The following is a 13786-nucleotide window of genomic DNA, read 5'->3' as shown; positions in this document are numbered from 1 at the left end:
AGGGCCATGTCTCAGGAACAAAAGAAAAACCACACCGAATTCAGGAAAACAGCGGCGTTTACACCAAGTAAAAATAAATCCATATTTATGGCAAGTGACCGATCCTCTTTAAAATATCCTCCTGCTGATGACCTTAGACTTACTTATAGAGAATCAAGCTATATAATAATTCTCATTCATTGGACTCGGTCCCATCTGCCCGATCAGTAGTGTCTGTCCGCTCGACGGCAAGCTCGCGAATCTCTTACCTTCCGCGATCCCTGGGTGGCTTTCGATTAGCCGGCTATCTGGATTTCACACCACAATGATAACGTTGCGTCTGCCTGGCTAATCAAAATCTGCATCGGGGATCCTGGAAGGTAAGAGATTTGTGAACCTCCTGTCCAAGTGGTCAGCGACTACTGACCTGGCTTTTGGACCGGAGTCCTGCAAAATGGTTGGTCCATCCCTATTCACCACCTATCTTCGACAGATAAGATCAATTTATAGCGTGAACGCAACTGGGAGGTGTTTGATGTTAGTAGCACTTGTGCATTCAAGTTGTCCGTCTGTTCAAAGTTTATGGTTATTGTGGATTTTTGGGTTTCTAAAAAAAAAAGAATTATATGTCCATCGTGTTTAAAACAAGTTTCCATGTTCTATGTTTTTCTATGGTATGTTTTCTATGATAGCTCTTTCTTTTCTCCTCCAGATCCACTTGAAAGCGGCTAATGTAAAGCTTCCACAGCTGCCGCGAGGATCATATTCTGCGTCTGCACCTCGTCAAAATGTATTTGAGATCTGCGTATGCGCCAGTGGGAAATTATTCTTATCACAAGCAGGCAGTGAATCCACCTGCCAGACAAATAACAATATTTGTCTATAAGAGACTGGAACGCCAAACTCCAAAGACCAGGAGTACGACTGTAACCAGACACAGGAAGCCTCAGAAAAAAACTATGTGTGTGTGTGTGTGTGTGAATATATACAAATATATATAGAAATATATCTGTAAATCTATTAATCTCCCATGGAAGAGATGTTTCAGTGCCAGAAGCTCAGGGTGACCCCCCAACCGTCTTCCCTTTTTTTCCTTTCCCCTCGTAAGTCTTCTCATTTTAAGAGTTGGCCATTCGTTAGCGAACCCAAAGAATCGACTTACATCCTTATCCACCACATACAGCCAGAAAGCTTTTCCCCAATATGTGGCATCCTGTTCTACTCTACATTTTTAGAATTTTTGTCTAAAAAAAAGCCAATTTTAAAAAATGGCCACCAAATTTATCATGGATTGTTGAATTCCGATTCAGTGCAGCAGGGAAGAAGATGCTCCTAGAGAAGATCATACTTTGCCAGAGTCTATGGCTTGATACTATTGGGTAATAGCCAAGAGCTAGGCCATGTAGGCAGATGATTAGAAGAATGAAATGTCAACATGTCTGAAAATTTCTGTAAGATCCTTCCAGTTGAAATGAAAGTTGGCATTTTGTTTGCTAAGGCAGTGTAGAAGATGTCTTACCAACCGTTGACGTTAGTAATAGGACAACTCGGCTAGAGTAGTTTGATGGAACTTTTCAGGAAGTGCTAAAGCCGCCCTTACAGTTCATCTTCCAGCCAAGACACGTGACCCATCACAATTCTAACAAGCTTTCATCATCTACAAAAAATGTACAGAGAAATATGTTTTCTCAGAACATCATGATGACTTTTATGGGTCGTGGGGGGGTGGGATTTGGTTCTAGATGATCAAAGTAGACTATGTTGTCCAGATCCAACATCTTCTTCCTTAAAGTATCATTTATAATCTAATTTAGGGGATTATAATATGAAATTTGATTCTGGTAGATCTGTCAGAGATAAAATACATATCGTTATCAGTACCCAAAACTGCGACAAACAATGATCCATGCCAAGAGTGGCGTGGTCCACTCAACGAAGAGGTTAATGTACCAAAAACGACCATCATTTCACATTGCCAAAATACTACTTGCCAAGGAATCTTTTTTTATTCTGTGTAGAACATGTGAAATTTATTACACCGCCCTCACCTCTTGACAACCCAACCATGTGACAAAGCCAACGCGTTTCAGGTTTGTCGAACTCCACATACAGGACGTTTTAGACAAAGCCAGAAATCATCTCATTTTAATTAATGGCATTGATTGCCATTAATTTTCGTTGTCTTGCGTGCGGACCACTTTTTTTGTTTGTTTTATCGTTTGTGGAACGTCTATTACTTGCACCCCGTAACGGCCAATAATCAACTCTTCCATTTGTCCATAAGGTCACCCAGAGCCTTGGTATTAAAGGAGGGCACTGGACTGAACCATCTCTTATCAAAGAGGGGGGAAATGTGCCTATGCCTTAAGACAATGCACTCTGCAAGGAAAAGCACAGAGGGGAAAGTTTCTGATTTCTTTGTTTGCCGTCAATATTTTTTTTGTTTTTTGTTTTTTTTTTGTTTGTGGGGGGTGGATATGACGTATGTTGAGTGAATGATGATGAGCGGTGAGATTTCTATTTCAGAAACTATTTTGTATGATCAATAACATTACAGGTTACTAGAAAAATATGCTGCTACAGTCTCATTAACTGGCTATAGGGCACTTACGAGATGACCCCAATCTTATGTCCATGGAATGAGGTTGAAGTCATCTGTCCTCTCTGTCTTTCTATTTTTTTATTCCCACTTTGCCTTTATTTTCCCATCATTCGCAGTCACGCCTAAATGTTACCTTACTAAAAGAGGATAATTATGGAAAATGTAGACTAGTTTATATAAACCCAACATGAAGACCAAGTCTTGTAAGAAACTCCAGCATTTTCATGCCACCCATGGTTGTAAATATTTTCATAACATAAAAGAATTTGATAAATTTAAGATTCTATATTTTTTTTAGGAATGTGAAGAACCTCCAGTATTACAGTCATAAAACCATGGAGCCTTTCGGGAAATTAGATTTCTTATCATGCCATATAAAATATATCAAAATATATACAAAAATTGTAGCCAATGTATCGAAACCACTTGATGTTTTGGATTCAATTATTTTAGAGACTTTTTGTACTTCTGTAAAATGCTTGATTTTGACATTCGTGTCATGTAATAATTACAGCCTGTAATTCATTTCCATTGATCTATTAGGTTCTAAGTAAGCTCTAGGGTTTAGATCTTCCAACCTCTAAAAAATCATTTCTCACGGGCCAAAAATGCCCTCAAAAATTTCCTCCAAAATTTAAATTTGGTGTCATAATTGTTGTGATGCAGCAGTGGATATGTAATGATGACAAGACACAGCTCCGACCACCATGATGATGTTACTGTAGATGACCCAACTTTAAAGAATAACTGTAGTTTTAATTTCATAAATCAATAGTACACATTCACTCTGCAGTCGGGGTTAAAATCGGTAGAATCTGTATTGAGGGATGGCAGATTTTTCCCATTACTAAGATAGGAGATGAACGTTGGCGCTTTTAACTTTTTATGGAGGAGGAGGAGCTAGATGCAGACATAGACATTCTAGGGTGGAGCTAAAGGCAGACACAGACATTCTAGGGAGGAGCTAGAGGCAGACACAGACATTCTAGGGATGAGCTAGAGGCTGACAGACATTCTAGGGAGGAGCTAGAGGCAGACACAGACAGTCTAGGGAGGAGCTACAGGCAGACAGACATTCTAGGGAGGAGCAACAGGCAGACAGACATTCTAGGGAGGAGCTATAGGCAGACACAGATATTCTAGGGAGGAGCTAGAGGCAGACACGGACATTCTAGGGAGGAGCTAGAGGAGACACAGACATTCTAGGGAGGAGCTAGAGGCAGACAGACATTCTAGGGAGGAGCTACAGGCATGCACAGACAGTCTAGGGAGGAGCTAGAGGCAGACAGACATTCTAGGGAGGAGCTACAGGCAGACACAGACAGTCTAGGAAGGAGCTAGAGGCTGACAGACATTCTAGGGAGGAGCTAGAGGCAGACACAGACAGTCTAAGGAGGAGCTACAGGCAGACAGACATTCTAGGGAGGAGCAACAGGCAGACAGACATTCTAGGGAGGAGCTATAGGCAGACACAGATATTCTAGGGAGGAGCTAGAGGCAGACACGGACATTCTAGGGAGGAGCTAGAGGAGACACAGACATTCTAGGGAGGAGCTAGAGGCAGACAGACATTCTAGGGAGGAGCTACAGGCATGCACAGACAGTCTAGAGGACAGTCACAGAGGAGCTAGAGGCCAGCACATACTTTCTAGGGAGGAGCTAGAGGCAGACACAGACATTCTAGGGAGGAGATAGAAGCAGACATAGACATTCTAGGGAGGAGCTAGAAGCAGACACAGACATTCTAGGGAGGAGCTAGAGGCAGACACAGACATTCTGCTGCAAGTTATCCTGAAACGACAGTTACACATCTCCATAGACCTTTAAGACTACTACTGTCATCTCCTATCTCAGTAATGGGAAAATCTGTACTCACTGGAGACAGATTTTACTGTACCTATGAATTTAGAATTTTGAGAATGAAAGATCAGTCCAGAAGAAGAAAGAACTTCCATCTTGTGACTACAACTTATGACTGTCCGGAAGTTAGAAGTTATGTCACAAGCTCTCAATGCAAGTTTATGAGAGCCACAACGAGGCCAGAACTAGGATCTCAAAGACTTTTATTGGGTTTTGACCTCCAGGTCTCTCAATCTGGCAGGTCACAAACTGCTGGAGACATGAGATAAAAGGTGACGACAGTGGCAGGTTAGTAAAAGACTAGGATCAGGGACATTAGATTAGAAGCATCACTCCAAGGGTAAAATAAATAAATAAAAAACTGGAGTGGTGCTTTAAGCTCCTAATGGTATCATCGATATGCTCATGGCCCATCTTCTATGCCAAACTTTGGAGCTCAAAAAAAACCCTAATGTATTATATATCCCGTACAAAGGTACCATGTGTATACCATAGAGTGTCGTTGGGACAGAGGGGTACAAAGAGAAGAATTCCCCTTAGCTTACTTCCTTATACTGAGACAAGAGCCTGGCAATTGCCTCTATCCTACTTCTTGACCTACTTGCCAACTATATCGGATTTCCCAGGGCACCTGGACTGAAAGGTAGTGGAGTTTATCTAAACTTTGATCAAATGTTGGCATTCCCAGGAGGGATGTGACCTTCCTAAAAGGGGCATGGCTGAGTTTGAGGCATAAACTCCCCCAAAAAATGTTATACCATGCACAAGAGTAGATGTCATCTTTGAAAAGACCCATCGACCCTTTTACTAAAATTACGTTGTCTGTGAAGAGAGGGAGTCCTGCTCTGGTTTATATTGCCCACTCAGAAAAGAAGAGAGGCCAATCTGAGCTGGGGTGTTCCTTTAAGGACAGCCCCAGAAGAGCCACATAGGCATCTTCAGACAGTGGGTACATATGCCCTAGTTTTACAAGGGCCTTTGGTTTAGCATCCCGCAGTCTACAATGTATTAGCTTCTGTCCATTTTATTTATCCACAAAAAATGAGAGTCGGCCATTTATTTTCTTAACTACAAGTGTAATATTTTTTCAGTTTCTTTTTTTTTATTAATGTACATAAAAATGGGAATAAAATTTTAAAGGCTTCATTATGCTGTTTAACCTTTTTGTTACTGACAGCCAACATAATCTATTTCTGGCACATTACGTTAAGTTGATATTCACATCCCTAATGTAACAAGCGCTATACATTGGATTAAGCACATTTCTCAATTGGACAAAATCCAAGTTTTGCTTTAGAGCTGAATTTTTCAAATATATTTGCTGGAAAATAAAAAAATAAAAAGAGATTTTCTTGCAAATTGTTAAAATTGAAGATTTGTACTGGACGTCCCCACGGGTTTATGAGTTAATATCCGGTTCCTCGTTGTATATTTGGCCCTATTGGGTTTTATAGAAAGAATGACTTTTTGAAGGAATATCACTAAATTGTCATATTGCCCATAGATGATAGGATTGTTACAGTTGTGTATGTCTTCATACAATCTCTGGGGTATGTACTAAGCTTACAAACCATGGAACTCCAGCATAACACTGTATCGTGAGTTTGTGTACGTCTGCGAGGTTTATACTACTAGCGTGCGTGGTTCACAAATCTTATTTTCCTGGTTAGATATTGGAATTAAATTAAAATTCCCCTCTAGAGTGAAAATTCCTTGTTAATACTGTTCACGATTTGTCCTGTTCTGTCATGTCGTTAGTATAGTTTCTTAATTATGGCCTTACACTACCTGTAGAACCTTGGGTAGAAAACCTTAAGGGGGTTTCCCAAGTGTGGAGGTTATCCCCTATCCCCCTATCCCCAGGAGTTCCCGATGGCTTGAGGTCCAACCTCCACCGATCCTGAGAACCAAAGCTCTGAAGATCTCCGTGTAAATGGAGCAATCATGCGCTCCTCCGCTAAATTCATTCTTAATGGGAGTGCTGAAGCTCAGCTTCATTATCTCCGGCGGTCCCAAAAAGAATCAATTGAGCATAGATTGAGCATAGATGTTCATGATCAACCATGCACAGTCCATAAAGGGTCCTTCAGAGTTCCAATTCTCGGTATCGGTGGAGTTCCCGCTGGTGGGTTCCTTCCACCTCTCAGTCATGTCGCTCACAGGTGATGGCGGAATATTTGGGAGGGAAGAAATATCATGAACGTTAATAATCAAATGGATAAGGTTATGTATCTCTACATAACGGGCAAAATTAAAGCTTTATATTTACTGTCGAAAATGCCCTTTAAAGGGAATTTGAATCCGATTTGGGCAACCAAAAATATAGGCAACATGAACCAGATGTCAGCTGTGCTATTGCAGTTTCAGAGAAAGCAAACTTAGAAAAGCAGTCCGGAGACCATGCATCTAGTATGACTAGTCCAAGAGGCTGGTTCTCCGCGACTTCTACCCGCCCCAGTTCCCTAGACTGACAGGTCTCTCCCTATACGCACATAGGACTGGCCAACTTTTAAAAGTATGTTTTCTCTGAAACGCCCCTGAGTATATTGTTGACTTTGAAATAGTCATGGTTTTGGGCAATTCATTTTTAAGCCCCCTTACCCCTAGTAGATCACAAGATGTTCCACTAGAACCACTAGAAATTAGCTGGAATCTGCAGGTAGACAAGACAGTAATTATTTTGTTTCCCTGCAGCACCTCCACAGGGGAAATGAAGTATTACACTGTACTATTGCATTTAATAGGCTGTCGGTTTTATGGGAAAATGCAGTGGGCCCTCCAGCATTAAAGATGCTCTTTGTAGCCATTTGTCAGAAATTAACGGGTGTTGTTAAAAGGGTCTAAATTACATTTAAATTCTTTAATAGAGAGTACAAAATAAAAATTCTACACCAGACTAGTTTATAAAATGGAAGTTCTGACTAGTTGATGTCAAGATGTTATTTTGCCACTTTGGGGCCCAATTTTTAGTCTTTAGAATGTAATCTTAAAGGTGTTTTCTAGCGAAAACAAGTTATGACGTATCCACAGGATAGGTGATGAGTTACCGATTTGGGATCGGCACCGATTGGCAAAATGGGGCACTTTCAAGACCGGATCAGCAGCAGTGTGCATGCTCGACCAATGCTCCATTCATTCTCTATGGGGTGCCGGATCGAGCCAGGTGCAGCACTCGGTAGCCCAAGGTAGCCCAAGGAGAATGAATGGAGCAGTGGTCAAACATGTGCACTGCCGCACCATTCTGATGCGGATAAAAGTGCCCCCATTTTGCAGATCCCAACAGTCGGACCCCCACCGATCAACGTTATCACCTATCTTGCATAGAAGTGTGAACTTGTTTTAACCCCTTATTAAAGAGTAACTTCACTTTTTTTTACATTTTATAGTTCAGATCTACATAAAATGTTGTAAGTGCTTTGCCTGACTTATCTTGTACTGATTTTCAATAGCTTTATGTATTTTTGTTCCTGTTAAATTTCCATCAAAATTCTGGTTTTCCTTAAAGACAATCTACAGGATTCCACTGACAGATATTGGACTTTACACTAAAGGTGCCCATAGACCGCAGATATCTGTTAGACAAACCCTCGCTTGGCCGACAGCTATTTCTCTGGACTCCCCCCCAACTTGGTCGAACGTCTGTGTTTCCCATGGGGGGAGAGGAGAAAGCCACTGCCCGACAGCTCTGGCATCTGCCCGCAAAACAAAAGGATCGGGCTTTTTAATTCAAGGTGTCCAATCCTCCCAATAGATGTGGCTAGCCTCCAATACTCAATAAATAACCTTCCTTGTCGAAATCTATGGGTTCGACCAACTTTAATGTGCATGGGAGTTGAGTCCTAAGACTTGGGCTCCATGACAATTTTTGGTAAGAGATAATGCTGGAAACAAAAATTGCGAACACCTAGTGGCAATTGCAAGAATTCCCGACAATGATGGATTTCTTGCAGTAGTTGCACAACTTTTTCTCCCATGGGGAAACAAGGTTATGCAACGGTTGTGCTAATCTATTAAAGGGAGTTAGTCAGTAGGTCTTTGCTATGTAATCTGAGAGCAGCATGATGTGGAGGAAGAGACCTTGTTTCCAGTGAAGTATCTTTGTTTTGGACTTTTTGTTGTAGATGTAGTAGCGGTCAGCATGCTTAGCTGTGTATAACCCCGCCCACACTCCTGATTGGCAGCCTCCTATGTACACTGTCACCAAGCTGCCAATCAGTGATGGGGGTGTGGCTACACAGATTAGCAGGACTCACTTGCACAGGACACCTAGTCCTCTAGTGATAATCTCTTGTTGATAAACTGATTGTTTTGAAAGTACAGCTAGCTGCTGAGCAAGTGACACATCCCTGGAATTAGGGTCTCTGACCCTACACCATGCTGCTCTCAGATTACACATAAAACCCTGCTGATAGATGCACTTTACTGAGACCATTGTCGGCACGGTGCTTAAATCCGTAGAATGTAATCCTAAAGACATTAAAGTGTAAATTTTAGCAATTAGTACATGATAATAAAAGCGAACTGTCTGCAAAAGTTAAAACAGTGGAGTTTCCCTTTAAGACCCATAGATACCATTGATGTCACTGGTTCTTAGATACAAGGAGATGTGATTATGCTCACAACATGGTGAAGCTCATAAGCTCCCAATATGTTACTGTGTCCGTGTCTCAGTTGTGAGTGGAGTGTGTGTGTCTGCTTGAAGTGATGACGGGGTGACATATACAGCTTTTTGGGGTTGTTTTGTATTTGGGTTATCCGTGAGTCTGTACTCACTCTATGCAAAAATTTTGTAAGCATTTGCAATAATGCTCCGTATAATAATAAGATCTTTTAACTTTATTACACTTTCTGTACAAGAATAAAAAGTGATTTGTATTTAAATGATTTCAATTGCAATCTTGTAAGACCTCTTAATAAAATAACGATTGATACGAATGTGCTCCTTTTTATCACCTGTATTGACAAGATATTGAATAGAATTAGGGCACAATATGTCAGGGATGTATCTTTATTGTACGGAGTTTAATTTCCTTATTATTTATATGTACATAGAGAATCCATAGCACGATAAGAAGAGCTGCCTGACACCATCATATTCCTACCTACAGTCATGGCCAAAAGTGTTGGCACGCTTGAAATTGTTCTAAACAATGAAGTATTTTTCCCAGAAAATTATTGCAGTTACACATGGTTTGTTATACACATGTTTACTTCCTTTGTGTGTATTGAAACAACACAAGAAAAAAAACAGACAAAAAGCAAATTGGACATAATTTCACACAAATCCCCCAAAATGGCAGGCCAAAATTGTTGTCACCTTTCCAAAATTGTGGGTAAACAACTTTGTTTCAAGCATGTGATGCTCGAACAAACTCACCTGTGGCAAGTAACAGGTGTGGGCAATATGAAAATCACACCTGAAACCAGATAGACAAGTGAGAAGTTGACTCGATGTGTACAAACTCACCTGTGGCAAGTAACAGATGTGGGCAGTATGAAAATCACACCTGAAACCAGGTAGACAAGGGAGAAGTTAACTTGATCTTTGCATTGTGTGTCTGTGTGTGCCACTCTAAGGATGGAGAACAGAAGGAGAAGAAGAGAACTGTCTGAAAATTTTAAAACCAAAACTGTTCAAAAATATCATCACTCTCAAGGTTACAAATCCATCTCCAGAGATCTTGGTGTTCCTTTGTCCACGGAGTGCAACATAATCAAGATGTTTACAAGCTATGGCACTGTGGTTAATCTCTCTGAACGTGGACGGAAGAGAAAAACTGATAAAAGGTTGCAACGTAGGAAAGTCCAGATGATGGATAAGCAGCCTCAATCAAGTTCCAAAGAAATTCAAGCTGTCCTACAAGCTCAGGGTGCATCAGTGTCAGTGCAAACTATCCGTCAACATTTGAATTAAATTAAACACTATGGCAGAAGACCCAGCAGGACTCCACTGCTGACACAGGGACATAACAAATCAAGACTGCAGTTTGCCAAAATGTATTTGAGTAAGCCAAAATCCTTCTGGTAAAGTGTCTTGTGGACAGATGTGACCAAGATGGAGCTTTGTGGTAAAGCACATCATTCTACTGTATAAAGAAAATGGAATGAGGCCTACAAAGAAAAGAACACAGTACCTACAGTCAAATATGGTGGAGGTTTAAAGATGTTTTCGGGTTTTTTGCTGTCTCTGGTACTGGGTGCCTTGACAGTGTGCAAGGTATCATGAAGTCTAAAGATTACCAAAGGATTTTGGGTCGCAATGTCATGCCCAGTGTCAGAAAGCTGGGTTTGCGCCCTAGGTCATGGGTTGTGTATAAGGATAATGACCTTAAACATACTTCATGAAGCACCCAGAAATGGATGGAAACAAAGTGCTGGAGAGTTATGAAGTGACAAGCAATGAGTCCGGATCTAAATCGCATTCATTATTATCATCAATTATTGATGATTAATTATATATACCGTATTTTCCGGCATATAAGATGACTTTTTAACCCCTGAAAATCTTCTTAAAAGTTGGGGGTCGTCTAATACGCCGGGTGTCGTCTTGTATGCCGGGTGCAGACCAATGTGTATATGGTGGGTGGGGGGGGGAGTGGTCCCGATGATGAAGAGGGGGCGTCTCACAGGAAAGTGTGAGTGGAGTATCCCCCTATTACCTCATTGTAGCAGCGTGGGGTCTCTGTGCTGGGGAGCGGCGGCGGCTGCTCCTCTTTGTGCTGCGTGGGTGCTGTGGGGCGGTGGCTCCTCTTAGTGCAGCGTCAGGGCTCTGTGCTGTGGGGCGGCGTATCTTCGTGCAGAGTCAGGGCTCCTCCGGCATTTCCCATTTCCTCAAAGCCCGGAGGCACCGGCAGCTCCATTGCTGCGATGCGGTGGCCTCCAGGAAAATGGCCGCTGGGGGCGGCGCATGCTCAGATTCAGATCTCATCCCGAAAAGTGTGAAAATTTAAAAGCAGCTCCTAGTCATGAATTAAGACACTTGATTCAATACTGTCTTCATTCTGATCTTTGGTCATCTTTTTTGTTGCGTGTGCAGAGCGCAGCAGCCAAGAGGAGTTCGTCATCAGCTGCTACACTCTGCATAGGCAGCGACTGAGATGACAAAGCTCGCTTCATCATGCTGATCTTGTTCATTTCGGTCGCCGCCTATGCAGAGGGCAACAACCGCTGACAAACGCATCACTTCACAAGGAGCTTCATGTGAGTGCCGTTCTAAGATGAAGCCATGCTTGCCGGCGCCAATCAATAGACATGGGTGATAGCAAGGGGCATGGACAGGAGGCAAATTTTTTTGATCCCTCTACAGACTTTAGTGCCCACTCTCATCCCCCGCGATACACCAATGGCACAATATTGCTTGTCTTCCATACTTCTGCTTCTGAACATGTGCTACACAGACAGAGAAGAGCAGGAATCCCACATATCTGCGTGTGCTGTGTACAGGAGACATCACATTGGGTAGTCTGCACCCACTAGCTCAGAGGGAACTGGAAATTAGAAAAAGCCCGCAGAGGGGAAAACTGGTTAAAAATTCAGGATACAAGTTACATAATTGTCAAAAATAGAGATATTGCTCATGCTCACACACAGGACCTTTCACTACTCCAATGACTAACATGGCCATTATGTGAATTTTGCATTTTCTGAACTACCTAATATACTGTAAGTACAAATATAAATCACCGATGCACAGTGTGAACGTGATTTTTCTCTGTTTGGGCGTGAAGGATTTTTCAGGAAGACGAGGCAGAGGAATTTATGATTCCGAAAGACATTTACAACAATCACATTGTATTCTCTGTAAGTCTCTCTGTGAGACATGTAAGTGCCTCCTTGGGGATATAATCGAACCTCGTGCTATGCCAGCAGAAGATGTATTCCTTGAGTTGTGAGCTCCCTACCAGGCCCTCCAGAAAACGTATCACAGGAAGCGTCTCGGCAGCTGTTGGTGCAGGTGTTAAATGCTTCATCTGCTGCTATCTCCTCGGGGTTCCTGCTGTCTCATCCACTCCAACATCGTGTCCAAAATACATATGTCTAATCTGCCCCAATGTACGTCCGATAATGGGGAAACGTAGGATGACATGGTTATCCCTCTAAGGTCATAAAAGAAAATAACGGCTAACTATTAATATTCCCGAAATTCCTGCAGTGAGCGAAGAACGTTATATGGGAAAAGGTAACAAGAATTTTCCAAATTTAGAGAGAAGGTAATGTACGACAAAGTGAAAAGCAAATTTCCATCCTTCTAATCTTTCGCGTTTTTCTTCTGCCTGCATTGTAATTCTGGTAAGGATTCATCCGCCAATATTCTCCAAAATTCAACCAAGGACAACCCCGTGGAGCTGATTTTGGGACCAATCACTTACCACTAAAGTCTCAGAACTGATCCCAAAGAATCTCAGTCTGACACCATAAAAATGTTGATGTTCTCCATATCGTGTACATTCATACAGTGTGCAAATACCGATACCAAACTGATTATAATATGGTCCCCAAATAAAAGCCATACTACTTCCATATAGATGCCTAAAATTATTCTATAAAGTGCTGCCAGTACCATACCCTACAAAAATACCATAATGTACAGTGCTGTCACCAGGTCAAAAGCGTCCAGCTTTTGCTTTTATTTTATTCCCCGAGTATTTCGCTTTTAATTTTTTTTAAATCCGCCATATGGTTCCAGAGATATGGACCTTTTTATTTTGCACTACCTTTTATGGTCTTTACGAGAGGGCGTGGCTAACAGGATAATTATACAGAGCAGCCTAAAGACACGCCCCAGAGGATCCTGTGAGCCACACCCCCTTTGTAAAAATAAACCCCAAAATTAACACTAAATTGAAACGCCCATATCTCTGAAACCGTGAGGCAGATTTAAAAAAAAAAATAGCGGAATACTTAAGGGAGCAACCGGAATGAAATAAGAGCAGAAACTGTGCACTTTTCACGTTAATTTTAAATCGCAGTACCTTACAATGTAAATCATACCAACATACAGTGACCAAAAGCCATCAAGATAAATAATCTAACAACTGTGCTAGATTACAATTTGTGATGGTCACATAACTTGGCAAGGCTGGTTTTAGACAAAGTGGGGGCCCTAAGCAGCTGCCTAGTCTGCCTTGCCCTAACGCCGGCCCTTAAACTTGGCCTATGTGTCCTGTGCACATTAAACATATAGCTTTCCTGAAACAATATGCAGTTAGAGTTTACAAAAGCCCCATTACACAGATTGTGATATGGGAAAAACATGGCCAAATTGAAAAAAAATATACCAGAACTGTAGAGAAGGACATGGACCGCACATCGAAAAATCACATATTGATCAATTAGGGCTAAGCA

At 41.7% G+C, this 13786-nt stretch overlaps 1 protein-coding gene and 1 long non-coding RNA gene across 3 annotated transcripts in view; one reads left to right on the top strand and one right to left on the bottom strand.

Moving 5' to 3' along the window:
• The window catches only part of SGCD (sarcoglycan delta), a 639540-nt gene extending 630168 nt beyond the window's left edge, over positions 1–9372 (top strand). For both annotated transcript variants that reach the window (XM_069763505.1, XM_069763507.1), the window contains one exon: positions 692–9372. In XM_069763505.1, coding sequence (XP_069619606.1) covers positions 692–865 — 174 coding nt within the window. In that variant the 3' untranslated portion in view covers positions 866–9372. The remainder of the gene's footprint in view (positions 1–691) is intronic.
• Positions 1–13786, bottom strand: part of LOC138675375 (uncharacterized) — a 129560-nt gene that overhangs the window by 60215 nt on the left and 55559 nt on the right. The gene's annotated exons all lie outside the window — the stretch shown is intronic.

Source organism: Ranitomeya imitator, chromosome 4 (genome assembly GCF_032444005.1).
Source record: "Ranitomeya imitator isolate aRanImi1 chromosome 4, aRanImi1.pri, whole genome shotgun sequence".
In the NCBI taxonomy this organism is placed as follows: domain Eukaryota; kingdom Metazoa; phylum Chordata; class Amphibia; order Anura; family Dendrobatidae; genus Ranitomeya; species Ranitomeya imitator.
This window is presented reverse-complemented; position numbering and strand designations above follow the sequence as displayed.